Source organism: Bos taurus, chromosome 15 (assembly GCF_002263795.3).
Source record: "Bos taurus isolate L1 Dominette 01449 registration number 42190680 breed Hereford chromosome 15, ARS-UCD2.0, whole genome shotgun sequence".
In the NCBI taxonomy this organism is placed as follows: domain Eukaryota; kingdom Metazoa; phylum Chordata; class Mammalia; order Artiodactyla; family Bovidae; genus Bos; species Bos taurus.
In genome coordinates this window covers 6,611,100-6,633,897 of record NC_037342.1, presented here as the reverse complement: position 1 = coordinate 6,633,897, position 22,798 = coordinate 6,611,100, and the positions used below count along the sequence as shown (strand labels likewise).

Genomic DNA, 22,798 nt, shown 5'->3' with positions numbered 1-22,798 from the left:
GCCCGCTTCGCCTGCTCCCTTCGTTGCTCCCCCGCGGGCTCCCGGCGGAGTGGGAGGGAAGGCAGGGGCGGGCGAGGCGGCCGGGCCGCGGGGGGCTCGCACAATGCGCGCGCTCCCCGCACCTCCGCTCCCGCCGCCGGGCCGCGAGCGGGGGCGGCCCTGGCTTCCGCGGGCGGAGTCGCGCCCCGGGCCCCATCTCCTCCGGGGTTCCCCGGGCCCCCTAGTCTCCCCGGGAGGCACGGAGTCGTGCCCTCGTTGGCCAGCGTGGAGCAGGGCCGGGGCTCGAACCGGCCCGGGCGGTCCCGGGCTCTTTGTCCCCCTCCCCCTCCCGGGAGCACTTCTCCTCCTCGCGGCCCCGGCTCTCGCAGAGCACAGGATCCAGACTTTCCTGGAAGTTGTTTATGGAGTTGGGCGCTCTCACCCCGGCCCTTCCCCCTTGCGCTCTGCGACTCGCGCAGGCTCACTCTCCCCGAAACGCAGTGGGCTCACGTGCTGGCTTCCCCACGGCGGACGATTATTTACAGTCCGCTGAAATGCTTTTAAATGGGCCACATCTGCACGGCGCGCGGGCCCTGGGCTGGGTTGCACCGCGCCTGGGGTTTAACACAACCCTTTGATAACGCTCCGCAGGTTGACTCACAGGCCGAGTCCTGCCTAGTTCAGCTGTGATTAGAAGTTAATGTTTGGGAAGCGATGACTAATTCGAGGCTCGCCATTGCTCTTTAATTCTTACTGAGGATATGAACATGGCTGTCCCACATACACAGCGTTCGATTATTTTGTCAACGTGATCCAGCGTTGAAGTGCAACTTATATCATGAAAGTGTTAACATTCCGATCGGTCCCAGAAGATTTGTTTAGGGGAGATTTTTCTTTCTCTCTTTACTTTTTAAAAAAGAACTTGCTTCAGGCTAAACTTCAGCATAGGAAATTTGCCCAAAAGTTAATTGGTTTTCCAAATAACTGCGATGAAGTTAGTCCACTCGACTGTAACTTGAGCGGAAAGAACACTTATCGCCCCCACTCCCATCGCCCCTCCTATTTGCAGGCCTGTGATAAGTTCTCCTCCCTCAGACCAAGGGGTTTTGGGAACTCAGAAAAACTCACTTAACCTGCTGACAAAAACCTGGGTTAAGGGAGAGGAAGGAAAAACAATTTAGCTGCTTGCCCTAAATATTTCAGTTTGTAAGAAGTAGACTTAGGTGTGCTGCTTTCTCTTACCCCTGGAAATGAGTTTCCGGACTCGTGGGTAAAAATGTGTGTTGGCATTGCACCCCACCGTCTGCACAGCTATGCTGCTGGTTAATATGTTTCGAAAGCATAATACCCATAGGATATTGAATTCCCCATTTTGTGGCATCTATAAGCCGAAAAGAATTGCCATTGAAAATTGTACCTATTTTTCTAGTAAATGATTGCATGAAAGTTTGTATCAGCAGTTTATGGATTCATAATATTCACAATTTACTACAGTTTTATTTGTTTTAATGCGTTTGTTGACCAAGTGTGCATCTGTAAGTTTGACTTTTATTTCTGCTAATGAGTCCTAAATTCCAATTTATTCTGATTGGAAACTCAGAATATATATGATTTAACATCAAGGCATAGGTGCCCTTGCTGATTGCTTCCAGTCTCTCTTCCTTGGTTTTATGAATCTGGGGAATTTTAACTTTTTGATAATCAAACCCTAACTCTAATTAAGGAATTTAAATAACTATATTTGCTTATGAATAGTATGAATGTGGGTTGTAAATACTGTTTTTCACAAATTATTGAATATTTGAATATAAGTTCATTTATTGCCTCATTTTTCCATCGTGGGGGGGAAAAAAAGCTATTACAAATGAGAAAACTTGAGGCTCAGAGAGTAAGATATTGTCCAATGTGTCACACTAGCCAGGTTGGACTGAAACCCGTATCTTTAGGGTCTGAGTTCAGGAGTTTTTGTGCTGCTACACAGTTGTAAATATGTAAGTATGTAAATTCTTAAGTTACCGTTGTAGTTACATTGTTGACATCTTTATCATCTAGGTACAAACATATGGCTGGGTTTATATTTCATTCATTAGGTGGCTTTTAAAGAATCTTTGGATGTTTCTGGATCTTTTGCAGTTCTTAAAAGTTGTATAAATTTTGATGGTTGCTGTATTGATGACATTTGTCCATGGTGAGAAAAAAATGACACCTGTCTTGTGTTTAGGGCTTGAAAACAATTACGTAAAACTTAGTTTTGAAAAAAGGTGGGGAGTCCATAGTCATTTGATTCTTTGGGTTTTGTTTATACCTAAAACAGTTTAGAAGTTGGGAAAAACACCTACACTGCCTTGGCGTTTACCTCGGCTTTTAAAAGTATCCATCTGCAACCTGTGTTCCTCTGTGTTAAATGTTGAAATTTACCTTTGGTATTTAGAATTTCATGGCGACCAAATATCAGTTGGAGAAGTTTGCGAGGACTCTGTTTGAGAACGTATTTTAAGAAGTCTTTGTTTTCACCTTCCCGATAGGCCAGTACCGATGCAGGCACCGCCGGGGCGCTGACTCCGCAGCACGTGCGGGCTCACTCGTCCCCCGCGTCCCTGCAGCTGGGAGCCGTGTCTCCGGGGACGCTGACCCCCACGGGAGTGGTCTCCGGCCCGGCAGCCGCGCCGGCTGCTCAGCACCTTCGACAGTCTTCCTTTGAGATCCCTGACGATGTGCCTCTGCCAGCCGGCTGGGAGATGGCGAAGACATCTTCTGGTCAGAGGTACTTCTTAAAGTAAGTGGAAAAAGGGTGGGGGAATATTTTCTGGCACCAAGATACGATTTATTTTTATATTTTCCTTAATATTTATGTCAAGCTCAGTGATCTCTTCCATAATTATTTTTTTTTCCAGGATGGTACGACCTAAATACCTTCTTTGGGTAATATTTTGAAAGCTTTATGGATTCCTGGCTCATAGCCTCTTACTAAACTTTTTTTTGTGGCAGTTAGGATGTTCTCATTTTGAGTTTGTGCCAAACCTGTTAATTAGCCTAGCTCTAAACTGAAAGGATCCCATGAAGAATTTGAAATTGAGAGAATTAGGAGGCTGGCATAGTTTTATGAAGTATGTAGGGCACAACTTACCTTTTTAAACATTTTACTGGTAGAAAAGAACTATAAAAATAAGTACGACTTCCCTGGAAGTCTGATTTTACAGTATTTTAGGTGTGAGATGACGGACCCTTTAGCTGCAGTTTGATGTGTATTATCATTTTCTCCCTCAAAAAGCAAAGAGAAATATGCATTTTCATATTTGATATGCAGCAGTTCAGTAGCAAACTTCTTTTGAGCCAGCAGGTCTTCAAAATAGAATCCTTCTTCTCAGGGTAAACAAAAACAAGGCTATTGGGTTATTTGTTTTTCTCAGCCTTATTTTTTGTGTGTTTAACAAATGTGGCAAATTTTCATTGAAGCTGAAAAGATCAAAGTAGAATTTTGTTTCCTCTCACTTTGAAATTATAGATAAGACTTTAATATTTTTATTTGGCTTCTTTGGCATAAGTACAGAATGTTTCCTATAAGTAATTATAGACTGAAATTGATATTTTCAAAAAGTTGCTAAGTTCTGTTCAATCATGTTGAGATAATAAAATTAAAACAATCCAAGTTTTGATTGACATCTGTCTTTGACAGTTTACTCCCAAGGCAAATGTAACATTTATTCATTAGATCAGATAATACAATAATAATAATACTGTTTTGTTGTATATCTTAATATTTTATATTGCCTTTCAGGGCAGGTTGTTAACTTTCAGTGTAAGATACAGTTTTGTGACAAGCTTATTTAGGAGAAAAGCAGAGGGAAAAGTTTGATCTTGAAAAGTTTCTGCAGTTTTTTTCCCCCCTTTCCTGTAACTTTTTTCTTTTTTAAATCGTTTTCTGGTGTCCCGGTATCCATTTCAGAGGGTCAGGTTTCAACCAGAACAATAAAGAGCCTGAGACTGGAAGGTACACACAAGTCTGGCAAACTCATCTGCATGAGCAAGATCATTTGTTCTGAAGCAGACATCCACAGTAAATGATTGAAAGAGTTGCTCGCTGTGAGGGATGTGTCTTGAAGGGAAAAGGAGTGGAAACAAACCAGGTTGTTAGGAAAAAGAAAGGCTGTACTTTTCTGAAGCTCTCCCTGCTGGGTCGCATGCTGACCTGGGGAGATTTTTAAACAGTTTAATAGCCGGCTTGCCTCTCTTCTTTGGTTGATGTTATAGCTGCAAGTCTGTGATTAAAGAGCAACATTTATGCTCCCCTTTTCGTCTTTTGTATCTTGTAATAATTGCTTCGAGGTGACATCTGCCTACATTTTTATGTATGTACATTTAATAATCTTTTTGTTTTGACCTGAAATGTTCTGTATTTTATTTTTTAAAGTTTCCAGTGCTGCTTTCTTTGAGAAAGTGTCTCTCTCAGAGGTGGATTAACAAAGGAAACACGTACACCCCCCACCCCAAACACCCCACTCAAGTGAGCCTCTGGCGAAGGTAAACCAGGACAAAATGATCTGAAAATTATGCCATATGGGTAGTGGTTTCCATGGAAAAGAAAAACTGGAAAGAAGATAGATTAGCATGATTGTTTTTCAAGATTTTTGAGAGATTCTCACTGGAAGTAAAATTAGGTTTATTATGTGATAAGAATCGTGAAAATTTTTGACTCTGTGGAATATTTGGCTCACATCAAACCTTCAGAAATAAAAAGGTGTCCCCTTATGATTGATCTCGGTCAGTAAAAGTCAGCAAAATCATGGGTTAGTTGGTACGCATCAGGAATTACGGAGAGGGCCCCTCAGCACTGGCTGTGGAAGTTGGATGTGGACTTAGAAATTTAGTATCTTCTAAAGGATCTGCTTTATGAGCAGTGTGTAGTTGGAGAAGAGTTATAGAAAGATTAGTTCACATCCAGTTGGTAGCTATTTCCATGATGTCGTGGGGCATGTGAGTTGTCCTAAACAACTTATTTTTGTGTGTTGCACAGGAAATGAGATGAGTATCTGCCTTGACTTAGAGTTGAAGGTAATAAATGAAGTTTTTGGAGCAGGGTTGTTATTTGTCGAAGTTCATTTTTATTCTGGGTTTGATATTTTAAAGTCAAGCTCTCTTTGCAATGAGCAGCACTTTCCTCTTGTGTCTAAAGAAGATTCTTATTGCTGGCTAGATGTAGAATGAAGATTTAAATTAGAGACTTCACACTCATTTCAACAGTGAAAGCTGCACCTTACTATACATTTTTTAAGATACTTGTTGGCCCTAATTTTAAGTTACAAAGTATATAATATGTTGAAATACACACTTGGCATGGAGAAATCTGACCATAAATGGTCTAAATTTGCAAGATGATATAATTTAAAACTTAGAAACATTTACTTTGGAAGCAACTGATTATTGTCTTGTGACATTAGATAAATGACTTTGAAGTTAGTTGGCCCATCCTGTTGTTTCAAGGCAGCATAACTAGGGAAGGATTACAGGCAGGCAGCTGTTGGGACTTTTAAAGCCCTGCCTCCATCAGTGAGATTTTCTGGAGAAGACTGATGCCTTAGGTTGGCAAGTGATAAGGTGGAAGTATGGTCCTAGCTGTTTATCAGTGACACATACTCAGGTTCTGGTATGATAATGAAGTATTTTAAGTTTAGTCTGCGTACTAGGTATAATATTTGTTCTACTGAGTTTACTGTTTAAAACTAATTCCTTCAAAATTGTGTATTGAGCTTTAAGAGAATTCTTTTATTGCTTTGAGAATTACTGCTTTCTTCATCTGTCTTACAGTTTTCCTACAGGAAATAGTTCTTCAAGTAGTTGGTCAACAACTTCCTATTTCTTTATAAGCTGCTGAATAACTTCCTGAATTAGAATTCTATATCTCTGGTTACAAGAGTGTTCTTACTTCTCCAGTTTGTTTTATTGACTCTAATGCTCTGTAACTGTTATGACATACAAAGAACTTCTTATGTAAAATGTAGCATATAAGAACTTATAATTTGATATAAGAAGTCTCATCCAGTGATTTTAAAAATGTGTAGATTTTCATTGTTTTAATAATCTTCTAATTTTTAAGAGGTCATTTTGTTTCATTTCTGTTTTCTTATCATTTTCTAAATAATGGGACTCTGTTTTTAAACCTTGAAGATTCAAGGTTTCTTGTGGCTGTGATTTTATTAACAAGTATATTGAGTATCTTGATTCACAGTTTTAAAAGGTATCTTTTCAGAGATTTTTGACATTCCACAGCATAGAAATTAGCCCGTATTCCAACATTAAATGAAGTTGCCTTCTAGGTGTTATTAATTGTTGTAAGTGATTGGAGTCTTTTTTTTTGACCCTTATCTTGTTTTCGAAATGAATGTTCCTCTAACCCTAAGTAAAGCTACTTCAAACATGCATCAGTTAAGGAGACAGATTATCAATTAAATTGTTTCTTGTTATAATAATTTGATCTTGCATCTTGTCCCAAACACTTAGAAGAGTATGAACACATATATTGTGTATTGCTACTGTAATAAATATTAGGTGTTTTTAAAAGGAACAGTTTTATTGACAGGCTAATCTGCTCCTTTGGTTTCTTGCTATATCAAATGTAACCCAAATGATTTCCCTTTAAAAATGAAAAGCCTGTGATATTGCCCTTAACTGTTGATTAAGCTGCAAAAAAACAAAACCCAGAAAAGCCGGGGGTGGGTGGGGGTGGGGGGGAGCCCACAAACAGTTGAAATTGCAGTCACAAAATATTCCCTAATATAATATTGTAAGTCAATTGTACTTTAGTTTTAAAAATCCCCACAGAGTTACTTCCCTGTCTGCGGGGATGGCCAACCTACCCGCCTGTCTCACTGATTGAGACTGAGTGGAGAGAGATGAAAGCACACCCTCAGCTCTCAGGAAAAATGCTTCCTTCTGCTCAGTGGGTGGGCACCCCGGGAAGAATGGCCTGCCGTGCCACAGATTTAGGCAGGAAAACGCCGGCGAAAGTGTTGAACATGGTGGTAGGGAAAAACAGTTGGAAGATGGTGAGTGTGACAATAAATAGAACATAGAACTTACTTTCCTAAAAATAATGAGTATTGTCAGTGTGAACTAAGACAGGTACTTGATCTTTATTAAACTAGAAGTTTAATTGCAGCAAACTCAGTTAGCTGCAAGATGGTAGGCAAATTTTCTTTAAAAAGTAACGTTAAGAGTATTTCTCCCCCGAAGCTTCATGTTAACTGTAGAAAAAAGCCTGGGTGATAGTCAAATAGTTGAAACTTTAAAAACTTTTTGAAACCCTGAGATCAGTCCTCGTTAGTAATATAGAAAAGTATGTTTTACATTGTAGTTGGAAAAATAGCATCTTAAGATAGTAATGCTAGTATGACTCTGACTTTCATTTTACCTTCAGATTTTTGGGAAGATGTAAGCTTTAAATGTAATCTATTTGTCAAAATATTTGTGAAGTTTGGACTTAGGGCAAATCAAAGTGAAGTTGTTTTAAAAATCCGTTGTTAAGGGTTAAGATTATTCAAACTTAATTTGCTACCTTAAGTGATAGTATAATTTAGCCATTAATTATGACTTGAAAGTTTAATAATAGTTGAGTAGCACATATAAAAGAAAGTCTTAAAGAGCTGTGTGATTCTATAACTATGGTTACTAAGTGATGCAGGTTTTACAAAAAGGGCTTCTGATTCGCGGATTAATCAGAACTTCAAGCCATGAAAAGGACATTTCTGTTTTTATGAAGAAGAATTACTTCATGGTTCTGGATGCTCAAGTACTGTAGCACAAAGTTTCCTGGGAACAGTACTGCCCCCGTGGAAGCACTTCTATTTGCGCAGGGCTTGACCCCTTCTGAAAGCAAACAAAAGAAGTTTGGTATAAATCACAATGGTCTTTTTCTTCCCCCTTCCCTTTAATATTTTTGACAAGAAGAAGTGGTCAGTAGTTTAATCCTTATTTGGCGCTTAGCATGAAAAGAATCACAGTCTTTAACACATCAAGTGATAAGATGATGTTTCTCTGAATAGTGTTGGAAATTAGCAAAATGAATAGAGCTGTCTATTTAAAATATTACTATTTCCTTCTACCAAATATTTTCAGTGTTTTGTTTGTGGTTAGTACTATTACCTACTTATTTTCACTTTAGTGGGCTTTTTCTCTGCACAGGATAGTGTTACTCAATAGACTTAGCAAATTTTTCAACTAAATTTTGTTTTGAGGGTGGTGAGGGTACAGTTTGTTAGAAGCTCCTTCTCTGCTCTGGCAATTTCTTACTTAACCTAAAGTGAGGAGACTTAAAGTAAGGTCTTTGTTTAACCAATAAATATGTTTAGAGAATGAGCTTTTTGATACATGCATGAAGACTTGCTGTAGACTAGTTGATCTGGGCTTTAGAGTGAAAGTGTCTTTCTTGAGAGTGCTACTTTGAGCCTTCACACAGTTGATTGTGTATTTATAAAGTTGCCTGAAATTTTAACTTTAACACATATCCTGAGGTGACTATAGTATGAAGTAAGGTTTGAGGAAAGAACTTAGTAAATCCTGTCATCTAGGAGGTAGGGGTAAGAAGTGGATTTTTTTGTTTTTGTTTTTGTTTTCTGTAGAATCATGAATGTGGGGTTCCTTTGTTTTATATTTATAAAACTGTTCTTCCTTCCTTTGCTTCTTCTCCCATGTATCGATTTTGTGGACTTTTAATGAAAGTATTTTTTAAATTATGAAAGTTCATTAGAGAGAATTGGAAAATTCAGGAAAGAATAATGTTAGGAAGCACTAGATTTCTGCCAGAGAAAGAAGATTGAAGATTCGTTCATGTTTATATAGCATCATCTGTAAATATATATTTTGAAATTTAATTTTAGGGGAGTAACATATACATAGATTGAGAAAATCCCTTGCTGCTATAAGGGTCATAAAGAAAAGAGCAGTTTTAACAGAACTTTTCTTTATCTCTGACTTACATTCTCCAGAGGCAAACACTTCCAGTTCTTCTGAGATTTTCCCCCTTTTAAAAAATTATGTATTTATAAAATATGCTATACTACCATTTACAATTTTTTCTGCGCCCTCTAAAATTCCCCTTTCCTTTACCTTGCCACTATAATTGCTAAAACTATTTTGCTAGTATTCTTACTAGTATTGTTAAGACTCTAGGGTTTGCGTACAGCTGAGTTGTATAATGTAATGTGATTTTCTGAACAACTTGGATATTCTCTTGGAATTGTTAAGTGTCTCATTTTTCTCATTTGTATTCCTGTTGCTCTTTTGGCCCCTTGGGGACATCCCTGAACCTTTTGTCTTCCTGCCCTGCGCTAGATGGGTTGCTTTCAGCTTGCTTCAGAGTCATCTTACTAGGACTTTGCTTCACTCTCAGCCTGGCAAGTCCCTGTATCACTCTTCCTGGTTTGATACCCTGTTTGCTATTTTTCTCTTTCTTGATTTACTCACTCTTAGAGATGAACTTTCTCAGGCATTTGCTGAGAAAAAGGTTGTAGGTAGCTAACTTGAGATCTTTTATGTCTAAAAGTGATCACACCATCGTGATTATCTGGGTCACGAAGATCTTTTTTTTTTTGTACCATTCTTCTGTGTATTCTTGCCATCTCTTCTTAATATCTTCTGCTTCTGTTAGGTCTATAGCATTTTTGTCCTTTATGGAGCTCATCTTTGCATGAAATGTTCCTTTGGTATCTCTGATGTCTTTCCCATTCTGTTGTTTTCCTCTATTTCTTTGCATTGATCACTGAAGAAGGCTTTCTTATCTCTTCTTGCTATTCTTTGGAACTCTGCATTCAGATGTTTATATCTTTCCTTTTCTCCTTTGCTTTTCGCTTCTCTTCTTTTCACAGCTATTTGTAAGGCCTCCCCAGACAGCCATTTTGCTTTTTTGCATTTCTTTTCTATGGGAATGGTCTTGATCCCTGTCTCCTGTACAGTGTCACGAACCTCATTCCATAGTTCATCAGGCACTCTATCTATCAGATCTAGGCCTTAAATCTATTTCTCACTTCCACTGTATAATCATAGAAAGCATCACTATGAACAAAGCTAGTGGAGGTGATGGAATTCCAGTTGAGCTATTCCAAATCCTGAAAGATGACGCTGTGAAAGTGCTGCACTCAATATGCCAGCAAATTTGGAAAACTCAGCAGTGGCCACAGGACTGGAAAAGGTCAGTTTTCATTCCAATCCCAAAGAAAGGCAATGCCAAAGAATGATCAGACTACCGCACAATTGCACTCATCTCACATGCTAGTAAAGTAATGCTCAAAATTCTCCAAGCCAGGCTTCAGCAATATGTGAACCGTGAACTTCCTGATGTTCAAGCTCGTTTTAGAAAAGGCAGAGGAACCAGAGATCAAATTGCCAACATCCGCTGAATCATGGAAAAAGCAAGAGAGTTCCAGAAAAACATCTATTTCTGCTTTCTTGACTATGCCAAAGGCTTTGACTGTGTGGATCACAATAAACTGTGGAAAATTCTGAAAGAGATGGGAATACCAGACCACCTGATCTGCCTCTTGAGAAATCTGTATGCAGGTCAGGAAGCAGCAGTTAGAACTGGACATGGAACAACAGACTGGTTCCAAATAGGAAAAGGAGTACGTCAAGGCTATATATTGTCATCCTGTTTATTTAACTTTTATGCAGAGTACATCATGAGAAACACTGGACTGGAAGAAACACAAGCTGGATTCAAGATTGCCGGGAGAAATATCAGTAACCTCAGATATACAGATGACACCACCCTTATGGCAGAAAGTGAAGAGGAACTCAAAAGCCTCTTGATGAAAGTGAAAGTGGAGAGTGAAAAAGTTGGCTTAAAGCTCAACATTCAGAAAAGGAAGATCATGGCATCCGGTCCCATCACTTCATGGGAAATAGATGGGGAAACAGTGGAAACAGTGTCAGACTTTATTTTTCTGGGCTCCAAAATCACTACAGATGGTGACTGCAGCCATGAAAGTAAAAGACGCTTACTTCTTGGAAGGAAAGTTATGACCAACCTAGATAGCATGTTCAAAAGCAGAGACATTACTTTACCAACAAAGGTTTGTCTAGTCAAGGCTATGGTTTTTCCTGTGGTCATGTATGGATGTGAGAGTTGGACTGTGGAGAAGGCTGAGCACTGAAGAATTGATGCTTTTGAACAGTGGTGTTGGAGAAGACTCTTGAGAGTCCCTTGGACTGCAAGGAGATCCAACCAGTCCATTCTGAAGGAGATCAGCCCTGGGATTTCTTTGGAAGGAATGATGCTAAAGCTGAAACTCCAGTACTTTGGCCACCTCATGTGAAGAGTTGACTCATTGGAAAAGACTCTGATGCTGGGAGGGATTGGGGGCAGGAGGAGAAGGGGACGACAGAGGATGAGATGGCTGGATGGCATTGCTGACTCGATGGACACGAGTCTGAGTGAACTCCGGGAGTTGGTGATGGACAGGGAGGCCTGGCATGCTGCGATTCATGGGGTCGCAAAGAGTCAGACATGACTGAGTGACTGATCTGATCTGATCTGATGTCTAAAAGTATCTTTATCTGTTGGCATCTGAGGGCAGTTTGGTTGTAGAACTCAAGCTATTTTCCATTAGAGTTTAGAAAGTAATACTCCATTTTATGCTATCTTCTTATTGAACAGTTAAACCCTATTTGCTTTCTGCGGTGATTTTAGGTTTTTTCCCCCCCTTTACTTTTGGTTGGTGGGGGACATCTTAAAGTTCATAGTATGCTTTGGTATGCACTTCTAAAAATTCATTGTAAAAATCATGTTGTTTGGAAACTCAGTCCTCAGTGTGAATGGTGCCCTTCAAAATTTTGCAGTGTAATTTCCCTGTACTTTGCTCCTGGGGTCTTTTATTATTTCCTGGATAATTTCTTCCAGTCTTTTTCATGTCTTCTCTGTTTTTGGAATTCCTGCCAGTCAGAATAGCTCTTGAATTTTCTTATCTTTCCTTCCTGTTTTTCCTTTTCTTAGCCTTTTGTTACGCTTTCTGGGAGATTCTTTCAACTCTTAACTTTCAATTGTTTTTTTGTTTTTCCAGAAAGATATTTATCATGCTTAATTTCTAGGGACTCTTTTCTGAGCTCATTGTTCCTTTGTTATTTTTTAATAGCATACTGTTCTTATTTCATGGATGTAGTAATGTCATAGCTCTTTAAGGGTACTACAGTGGGTGTTTCTTCTTAAATTTTCTTCTGCTTTCGGTGTCTTAAGTGGGCTTCACTGGAGAGTGATGTAATAGGCACCAACCAGGCCCTGAAGTTGTGGGAAGCCTTAAATGTCAGTAGCTCTCTTGTAGTGGCCAGTTTCTCCAGATAAAATCTGCCAGCCCCCTCGCTAGAGCTCTGGCCATGGAATGTGTGTTAAGACTGGCAGCTAGTGTTTGGGGCTGAAAGTGTGGGGCTTCATCCTTGCTCTTGGCTGTGCCAGGTACGTGAATCCGGACCCTCCAAGTCCGCTTCTCTGGAACATAAATTTCGCATTTTCTGCCTAGGCCAGGGAAGGGAGTGTGTGCAGTAGGTTTTAAAAAGTTGAATATAGGCTTAATTTTTGTGATTTCAATTTTGCAGTTATTAACTTGACTATATAAAGTTGACAGTTTTCTAAGCTCCAAACAGTAACCACTGACAAATTCATATGATTTGACTTAAATATTACAGGATAACTCTTAAATCAGTACTTAAATAAGTGCTTTTACCAGGCAAGTGATTAATTCAGTGTCCTTGGTCTCTTTCAGCGTCGATTTTGCTGCTTTCAGTCATCGTATTAGATTTCGCTAAAGGAGGGAACCGTTTGCTCTGATAACAGGGAGGTTGGCTTTCGGCAGTGTATCATCAGTTTGTTCAGAGGATTTGGATCCTGAAAAGTGTGAAGGGGCATGGAGCCCGGAGACTTAATTCCTATCTGTACATATAATAATGGAGCTGATCCTGTTTTTCATGTCATTTTCAAGTTTTCTGTCTAGTATCCACTGCTTTAAAAAGTAGGGCTTAAAAGTAAAATAGCCTTAGGAAATCAGCACATATATTTTCTTTCATTCTTTTCCTTTCACCTAGTTTTTATCAACATAGATGTTAAAGAAAACGCGTATGCATGTCTAAAGTCATTAAACAGTTACTAGTGTCCTTGCGTGGGCTAGTCCCCAGAAGCACGCAGCGTGACCCCGCCTCAGTTTAGCTGGTTGCTCTCTAACAAGTGCTCTCTTGATGGCTCAGAAAAGTGACCTGTGCTGCCTTCGACAGGCCATTGTAAAGGTCATACAGTGATATTAAGAGAGTATTGTTTACATATAAAAAAGCCATGGATGTGTAAAAAGTTAGAATTTTATGAAAACTGGGTTTAGGTTAAAATGGATTCACCTTAGGTAGTAACAGAGATGTGTTAGGACCCTTTGTTGGTAGCAAGTTGAATTTCTTCAGATCCACTTTTTCAGCAGTCTCTTCCTTGAGTAGTTTAAAAAGTTGGAAATTCTTAATAAAAAGAAGAAGCAAACTTTTTAAAAACTGCATAAAATCTTACGTGACCAACGCAAAACCAGACCAGAACACTCTAGCATTAGAGAAGAGTGCTAAATGATACTGAAAAGGTGCATACTTTGGGGTGGTAAAAGGTATTAAAATATTGAATGGCGTAGAGGAATGGAACAGAATCAATACATCTTAGTTAAATATGTAAGGTGGTGTGTTAAAATGACTAAGTACTAATTTAGAAATGAGCTAAATCAGCTTTCTGAGAATGCCTGGAACTAATCGTTACCAGTGATAGAGTCGCAGTTAAAACTTACCAAGCTTTCCTGGATAACTTTTTTTTTTTCATTTTAAAAACAAAAAAAATAACTCTGGGGAAGAGTTGGCCAGGATACAGATGTTTCTGTTTTTCCTCTACACATGTTCAGACTGATACAGGTTATATTTCCGAAATTGTGTAGTCTGGATGGTCGCCAGCTGATGTAATAGATCACTGTTGACCCCTCCCAGTTGTAGGGGTATGCAGACTTTCCTGTTAGGACTGGTACAGATCTCTTCTTACGGGTCACGCAGTAATCGCTGTTTCTGCACAGTGATAGATAAAGTTAGTATCATTGTCCTCTGTGCTTGAAGATAACCGTCCCCCATATCCCTGACTGTTCTTCGGTTTTTCAGTTAGTGCCTGTCACTCCAGATAGGGATTTGCACAGCTCCCACTTCTCCCTCAAATACAGGGTGATTTTTCATAAAAAAGACCCACTTGGTTTTGAATGGTGTGTGTTGGATCACTTGCATGGATATGTCTGTGATTTCTTTCACTCTCCTATTCTTAATTGCCTTATTTGGATTCACTGTATGTGCTTAGTGGTCTCTTCATTTCATAGGCCCTTACCTCTTGGTTTTATGTAGAAGGCATTGTTTTAAGGGTTCGCTGGGATCCCCTCTGTGGAGTTGGGGCAAAATTAATGATATATCAGTCTTGATAGACCAGACAGGCCTCAGGACACATTTATTGCAGGTTTGCCTTTTCGTTGCTAATTATCTCAGTGGAGAAGCTGTGGAGGCTAGGTCATCATGGACTCAATGAAGATAGACCTTTGTTCGGCACTGTGTGTGCAGCTCTTGATGTGCTTATCGGTGGATGACGTCCCTTTGTTGTTATTTAGTCGCTGTCATGTCTAGCTCTTTTGCTACCCCATGGACTGTAGCCCACCAGGCTCCTCTGTCCATGGGATTCTCCCAGCAAGAATCCTGGAGTGGGTTACCATTTCCTTCTCCAGTGGGTCTTCCCCACCAGGGATCGAACCCTCATCTCCTGCATTGGCAGGTAGATTCTTTACCACTGAACCACCAGAGAATCCCCTGGTGTCCCTTAGACTGCTGATTTTTTTCAGTCCATTGGTTGATAGTCACCCTGATTAATGCCTGTAGCCCCTACTTAGTTATTGTTATTTGTTCCATGCTAAAAAGATGCTAAGAGTACTTACTTGTGTATTCTAAAGTTTATAAATTTGAGATTATTCTTAAACTCTTAATAGCTAGAACTATTAAAGACACTTATTTGGGACTATAAATGAATAATCTAGGGTTCCATGGACAGGGAATATATGACTGCTTTAGAGTTAAATGAATAAGAAATGAAATTATGTTGTTAAAGCATTACATACGGTGAGTAGAGTACTAGGAGAATTCAGGGGAAAATGAATGAGGTGATGGCAGTGCGACTTTGAAGAGACAGTGTTCAAGTTATACAGTCGGGCTCTGCTCTGCTCTGCTCAGTCCCATGCAGCTCTTTGAAACCCCGTGGTCTGCAGCCCACCAGGCTCCTCTGTCTGTGGGATTCCCCAGGCAAGAATACTGGAATGGGTTGCCATTTCCTCCTCCAGGGAATCTTCCCAACCCAGGGATCGAACCCAGGGCTTCCACATTGCAGGCGGATTCTTTACCATCTGAGCCACCAGGGAAGCTTGTACAATTAGTGTTTTCAATTCATTGAATGTGGAGGCATAGGAAGTGGGGAGACGAGAAGACAACTGCAGAGAGATTTTCTGGTAACAGCCAAAGAGCTTGCCCTGCCCATCCTGAATTGTATTTGCATCTTAAGAGATTCCTCCCTTCATCAAAAGGAAGCTATTAATTGTGGTTACATCTGCACTCTGACCTTGGGCATTAAAAAAAAACTTCTTATAGCAAAACACTTGAAAAACCACTAAGTAGCATGGTTTTATTCACTGCTTGGGGGAAAAAAAACAGTTTTACAAGTGAAGACTATCTATTACAGACCATCCATTACATGAATATTGTCAAATGCATTTGTATCCTATATGTGTTTTTTTAAGTCTTAGTGTTACAGGCTATTTACGTTTTTTTGTTTTTTTTGGCTACTTTTTAACACTATTATTTGTAGGAAATGCTAGTTAAAAGAGATTGTTTTCAACTTTCTGGTACTGTTTTAAGGTTAGCTTGATGTTTATTTACCAAGTAAACTTTATTAGAATTTTACAAAATGAATGTAAGCCCTTTCATTCATTGATATTATTGTTGGACAAATTGAATTACTAATAAAATATGCTGTAAAAAGTTACAATCTTTACGTTTTAAAGTTGGTAGGAAAGCTGCTAATAACAGAACTGTTTTCTTTCAGAGATTTAAAGAATTCTTTAAACTTTAGAGTGATAGACAAGCAAAATCAGGTAGTTTAGAGACCATTTTACATTACGAACACCAAATAAACATTTGAGTGCATATTTATTAATCAACTCTATTAAAATAAATTGTAAAACAAATCTAATATTCTGCCTATCACCGTTATAAGTTACTGTTAAAACACCCAGTAACAATTAAAACAATCAGATTTAAATTTATTAACAAAACTTTTGTGGGACACAGAGCAGTCAAAATTCTTTTTACACAAAACTCATTAACATGGTTTTGGAAGGAAGTTAGGAGTTTCAGGAATGCTGGTAATTAAGACATGCGTATGGCCGATAGCAGCACATTAGGTCATGAAGACTTCCAGCTGTTTTGTAGTAAGCCACATGGAGGTTATTTGCTCTTACTGGTTGATTTACCAAACTGGGCTACCATAACAGCAACGACAAAAGCAACGTGGATTGGGAGGCCTGAACTACCACCTAGCATTTCTCACAGCTCTGGAGTCTTAGCATCTTGAGGCTTGTTCTCCTGGCTTGTAGGTGGCTGCCAGGTGGGGCACAGAGGTCTCCTTCCGTGTTGGTGGGAGCCTTCTGGGGGATAAAGACAGACGCTGCAAAGCCTTCTGAGGCTGTTCCATAATGTCACTTGTTACTGCATTCTGTCAGCTCAGATTGAAAGGTTTGAAAAGTAGACTCTTTGTTCCTGGGAGGAACTGCAAAATATTATGGCCATGTTTTTCAGCCTACCATACTTGGATGGAATTTTTTTAAAAGTATTGTTCAGGATAGTTGAATTTCACCTGAGGCCTAAAAAACTCAGGGTAAAGCATAATGTCACAGGAAAACAGTTTATACTGTTAAAATGTAAAGGCTAATTGTTGGTGAATAATGTAATCTGAATTGAGGTGCTATCCGATTAGGTTGTTTCTGAACCATTTAGTAAGTTAGAATACGGGCTTTTTGATTACAAGTCATCATTTATGTTTAAAACCATGAATTCTAATTGACAACTAATTGTACCTGTCCTGTAAAATTTGACTCTCATATTTTGTTTTTAAAAACTGCCTTATTTGTTGTAGATTAACTTAGGCATGAACTCACGTGGAAAACTGGAGCGACATGGAACCTGAATTTCTTGGTCCCTATCTGTGTTTGATTTAAATGCATTGCTGCTTTCTTTCCCTGCCTGAATTCAGCTAAGAAAAATCTTCATTGTTACTGCAAATATATTCGACTTAAAGTGGCTGTTCATTGAGTTTTTGTTAATTTACAGTAAGTTATCTGAATGATCAAGTTACATGCATATATATAAATATACATGAACATAAGGAGTGCAGGAGGTGTGAGTGCTAACGGTGACCTTAGAGCCTTGGTATATATGTGGTTCCTGCTTCCCCAGAGTGTATTCTGTGACCACACCACATGTCTTGGCTTGCAGGTGGCTTATGAATGGACACCGAAGGAGCCCTGCTCCATAAGAAGACATTGTCAAACATTTAATTTCAAACTTGGTATACATCCCTTTTTCTAAAGGCCTATAAAAACAACAGTTCTTTTTCCTTTTCATGAAATTGCATGATTACAAAAACTGACTTAATCCCTTGTAATTTCTGTTACCTAAAAGTTGAATGCAAACAGTGGGTCAGATTTCAGTACTGTGATTCATTCCCCTAAAATGAGTAACCTGGTTAGCAGGATATTCCTCCTTGTTCTCTTGACCTTTTTTTTTTTTTTTTAAAAGGTCTATGGTGACTCCTCCATTTTTGGTAGTGCAGTTCTGTTGGGTCTACGAAGAGGCTTTACAAGAAAAAAGAGCTGCTATTTATGGAGCATTTCCTCAGGCCTGCAATTTGAAGCCATTACAGCAAAGTTGCTGAGCAAGTCAGTGATTACATGCCCGCAGTCACTGAGGCCCCCACCCTGCAGCCTGTGTGGGGTAGGAGCTCAGTAACCCTGCTCTGCAGAATTTGCCCTCTTCAGTTCCTGTCAGTCGTTACTTTTTAAAGAGCAGGAAGGTTTCAGGCATTCCGAACAGTTAGATTATTAAGTGGGTATAGGATAGAAGCTAGCTTTTAAGTTTTCAGGGAATAGTTCAGCATCCAGGAACAGTGATTCCCTCCACTGCCAACCGCCCCCCCCCCCCCAGCTCCCTTTTAGTTAGTTAAAATCAGGTCACCTTATCAAATGCAGAACTTGTCCAGCAGTTTTGCTTAAGCTCACAAAAACAGATGACGGGAGTTGTCTGTCGCAGGAATTGCAGCTTAACATGTATGTCCTTTAGATCTGAGTCCGTGATTGGGAGGAGTTTGATTTTCAAAGTTTAAATTACTTTGGTGTCTACCTATGGAAACATCATTTCTCTATAGAGTTTTTCTTTTTTAAATAGTGTTAGAAAAGAAAATGGTCTCATTTGTGGGTTGTTTTTTTTTTTTTTGTCATCAAGGGATGAAATTGGGTTATGTGATTGTGGTTGCTGCTGCTAAGTCGCTTCAGTCGTGTCCGACTCTGTGTGACCCCATAAACGGGAGCCCACCAGGCTCCCCCGTCCCTGGGATTCTCCAGGCAGGAACACTGGAACGGGTTGCCATTTCCTTCTCCAATGCATGAAAGTGAAAGTGAAGTCGCTCAGTCGTGTCCGACTCCTAGCGACCCCATGGACTGCAGCCTACCAGGCTCCTCCATCCATGGGATTTTCCAGAGGCTCCTCCATCCATGGGATTTTCCAGGCAAGAGTACTGGAGTGGGTTGCCATCGCCTTCTCCGGTGAATGTGGTTAGGAATTGTTAATTACAGCAAATGATTAATTGAAAACCAGGGAGCTTCAGTCCACTCAGGGTAAAATTAGTAGCCATTTTATTTTAAATAGAACACTTCTAATATGTGAATTTGACAAACTTTTGACTCTTTGGTGTCAAACTTTTAAAACTTGGTAGCTTCTATGTTATAGTCTGTTGTCCTAAAAAACTGAGGCATTATTCAATGATTTTCTCCCTCCTAAAAAAAAAAATCTGTTTTCTCCACTGTTCTGGATTCAATTTCAGGGAAATTTTAAATGACTTGAGAAAAGTGGTTTTTAGCCATACCTACAATTTTAATTTTAGGAAAGCATCAATTGATACAATTGGGAATTATGTTACAAGAATTGAAATGTGCTTTTAATTCAGATTCTTTAAGTGCATTTGGAACTGCAATAATCTAGGATATTTGAAGTGATTTTCTAGTCATGAACATTATCTGTAAAAGGTGAGTTATTTCCTAACTTACTGTGTCTCTGTAATTCCCCTCACTGCCCCCCTGCCCCCGCAAAGAAAACCTCATGATAGTCAACAGCATAGACTAAAAGGAGAAAGAGAAGAGTATCCTTATAGGATGACCCCAAAGTTACTAGGCCTTTCCAAAGAGGCACCCTTGGACTTCCATGGGGGTACAGTGGATAAGAATCTGCCAGCCAGTGTGGGAGTCACAGGTTCCATCCCTGGTCCAGGAAGGTTCCATACGCTAAGGAGCAACCAAGCCCATGCCCTGCCACTACTGAAGCCTGTGTGCTCTAGGGCCAGCAAGCCACAGCTGCAGAGCCTAACACCTGTGCCCGCAGCGGAGGAAGCCAGCTCAGCCAGAAGCTTGTGCACCGCCCGGAAGAGGAGCTCCTGGTCGCCGCAGCTAGAGAAAGCCTGTGTGCGGCAGCTAAGACCCAACACAGCCAAAAATAAATAGAGTTTTTTGAAAGAGTGGCACCCAAACAACAAATCCCTGAATAATCCTCTTAAATTTCACAGTTTGATTGAGTGAAATAGTGAGTTTCTTAATTGTGGCAGTTATAATTGAAGGAAACTTCCTAGTTCTGTGACCTAAGTTGAGATTTAGGACATTTCTGTATTTTACTAAATGGTAGCTTTCTTCACCCTCAGATCCCTACCCTTCATCAGAGAACTGTTTAAATTAAATACAGATTCCTTCAAGATGCAGCTCAAATGTTAATTCCCCTGGATTGTCTTCCTGGATTTTTTCTAGCCTCAAGTCTGCCTTGAAGTTCCCCCTTCGAGCCTGTCATGAACATTTCTACATCAGGAGTACATTTTCACTTCAAAGCTGTTGATATCATATCTCCCTGCACCTAGTATAGTGCCACCACATAATAATTTCTCACCAAAAAAGTGTTGAGAGTTGTTTCTAAGTGTTGTTCTCAGTCATTTTGGAGGCACTGAGTTATGTTCGTCTGTTTTGATGTCTTCAGAAAGCGTTAGCGCCGTGCTTGCCCGACGTGTAAAACATTAAGAACCTCGTGATCCCTTTCTCAGTTAGTAGTCAAGGTATGTGAAATAGAAATGGTCCGAGCATATGTCCAGTTGACTGCTAAGCAACGCGGTCAGTCCCAGGTAATAACCTGGAAAAGGACGAGATCATTGTGCCAAGTCATTAGAGATTTAGGCAAGAGTTTGGTCTTTGGTTGTATTTAAAGGACGAACAGGATTCGACGGAAGAGGATTTTATTCTTTACTGAATGTTGAGTCCTTTTGTTGATTCTGCTTAATTTGTGAGTGGTTTTGTAACTTGACATTATGTGATTTTAGTAAAATTCTGTATCTAGTAAGAAAAAATTTCCTTCTTACTTGAACTTGAGTTACCTTTTGCTTGTCTTCTCCATTGGCTATTACAAAGCCCACATTGAGTTCACCATTACGTCTTTGGCACTTACCGTAGCGTCTGGCATTTAATAAATGTTTAGTAATATGTCTGACTGGCTGATTGCTTACTTGGGAACCTTGACTTCCCCATCTGTGAAATTAGTGGATTAGAATATATGATTTCTAAGAACTTTGCTAGCTCTAAAATGCTGTGAAAATCAATGAAAAAAATTCACATGAATTCCAAGTCTATATATAAGTATCAAAATAAGTTTTTGATGTGATGTTGTATTTGCAGTGCTTTACATTTTACACAAAGCATACTAAGTTTAATGTGTAAATACCACCATTAAGCAAAATCTCTTAGCAATGTTGGCAATAGAAGGGGGATTAGTAATGTCTAAAGGAGGGATTTTTCTTATTGTGACTTAAGTGTAAAGGAAAATGAAAAGTAAGAGAGCTCTAACAGTGACACTAAGAATATAGGTAGAAATTTAAGATGAAATTGATAGTTAGAGATGAAAGAGTTAGAAAAGAGAGGCTGGCTATACATATAGATAAAGAATCAGTGATTAGTTCTGGGGTGTGGTTTTACCAAGAATTTAGTTCAGTTGCTCGCTCGGTTGTGTCTGACTCTTTGTGACCCGATGGACTGCAGCACGCCAGGCTGATTTTAAGAAATATTTTGTTTGAGAAAATACTAACATATCACTAATTGTTTATTATCTATTAAGCTGGAAATAAATATTGGAAAGAAGAAACTTGAGATTCAGACTTGGAGCTCTCTCGCATCTGTAGCTCCTCTGTTGGCACAGAAAGTAAAGGCAGTCACTGTCCCCGAGAGCCCCACAAAAGGCTTCTTCAGCCTTCTCAAGAAGAGCACTTTATCTGTCAGAGCCGCAGCATCGCAGTCCCAGACACCTTCCGTATGTGCAGCGTCTGGTCTTTATAGTAGCTGTAACTTTGGACTGTTTTGATTGTCAGATACAACTTAGAATTTTTTTTTTTAGCCCATTTTCAGTGGTAGTGCAAATTGCTGATGATTATTTACGTTGCTTTATTCATTCCAGTGTATGGAAGAATGTTAGTATTTTGTGAGTCAGATAGTGATTTATATTTAATTTCAAAGAAAAACATTTAAAGAAACTTCCTTTTGAATATGCAGAATTATTTTATATACTACTGCTTTAAAGTTAGAGTAACCATGCCTTGAATACTGCTGTGTGGATACTTAACCATGAATACTTACCATACTGTCTCATTTAGTCCTCTCCATAGTCCTGTAGGTATTTCCCGTTATATAGATTGGGCCTCTCTGCCTTGAAGAGGTGAAGTAACTTCTACAGATTCACCTATCCTGGCCTGTGTCATTCATAGTGTGAGCTCTTCCTATTAAATCTCTTTACAATTATAAACTTTGTTTTTGTCCTGTACGTTTTTTTTTTTTTGGTAGACTGAGTATTCTTGCCTGGAGAATTCCGTGGATTGAGGAGCCTGGTAGGCTACAATCCACGGGGTCGCAAAGAGTCGGACATGACTGAGCGACTTCACTTCACTTCACTTCGAGCTGAATCTAAACTGTATTTAGAGAAATAAATAAACTGTATTTATTGCAGAGTTTCATTTAGTAATTGTATACTCGTTTGGTGATCAGTAAACACTTGTTGGATTAAACTAGGATGTTCTAATTTCTTTACCAGGTTCCTTAAATGATACCAGTAAGGCTGAATTATCTACTCTTTCAAAAACTTCCAGAGTAATTCTGATATGATTTTACTTATAAGTTGTTGAATTAATTGAAAGGACTTAAGACTGAACATATGCTTCTGTACGTACAGTTGACCCTTCATATCCATGGGTTCCACCATTCGAGGAATGAAAATTTTCAGGACAAGTTTTCCAGAAAGTTACAAAAATCAAAACTTGAATTTTCCATGCATCAGCAACTATTCACATAGCATTTACATTGTGTTTGTTATTAATAAGTAATCTAGAAAGGATTTATAGATACAGGAGGATGTGTGGAGGTTATACGCGAATACGACGCCATTTTAAATGAGGGAC

At 39.3% G+C, this 22,798-nt stretch overlaps 1 protein-coding gene across 12 annotated transcripts in view; it reads left to right on the top strand.

Annotated features, from left to right (window-relative positions):
• Positions 1–22,798, top strand: part of YAP1 (Yes1 associated transcriptional regulator) — a 135,415-nt gene that overhangs the window by 881 nt on the left and 111,736 nt on the right. For all 12 annotated transcript variants that reach the window (XM_024975715.2, XM_024975713.2, XM_024975714.2 and 9 more), the window contains exon 2: positions 2,505–2,755. In XM_024975715.2, coding sequence (XP_024831483.1) covers positions 2,505–2,755 — 251 coding nt within the window. The remainder of the gene's footprint in view (positions 1–2,504; positions 2,756–22,798) is intronic.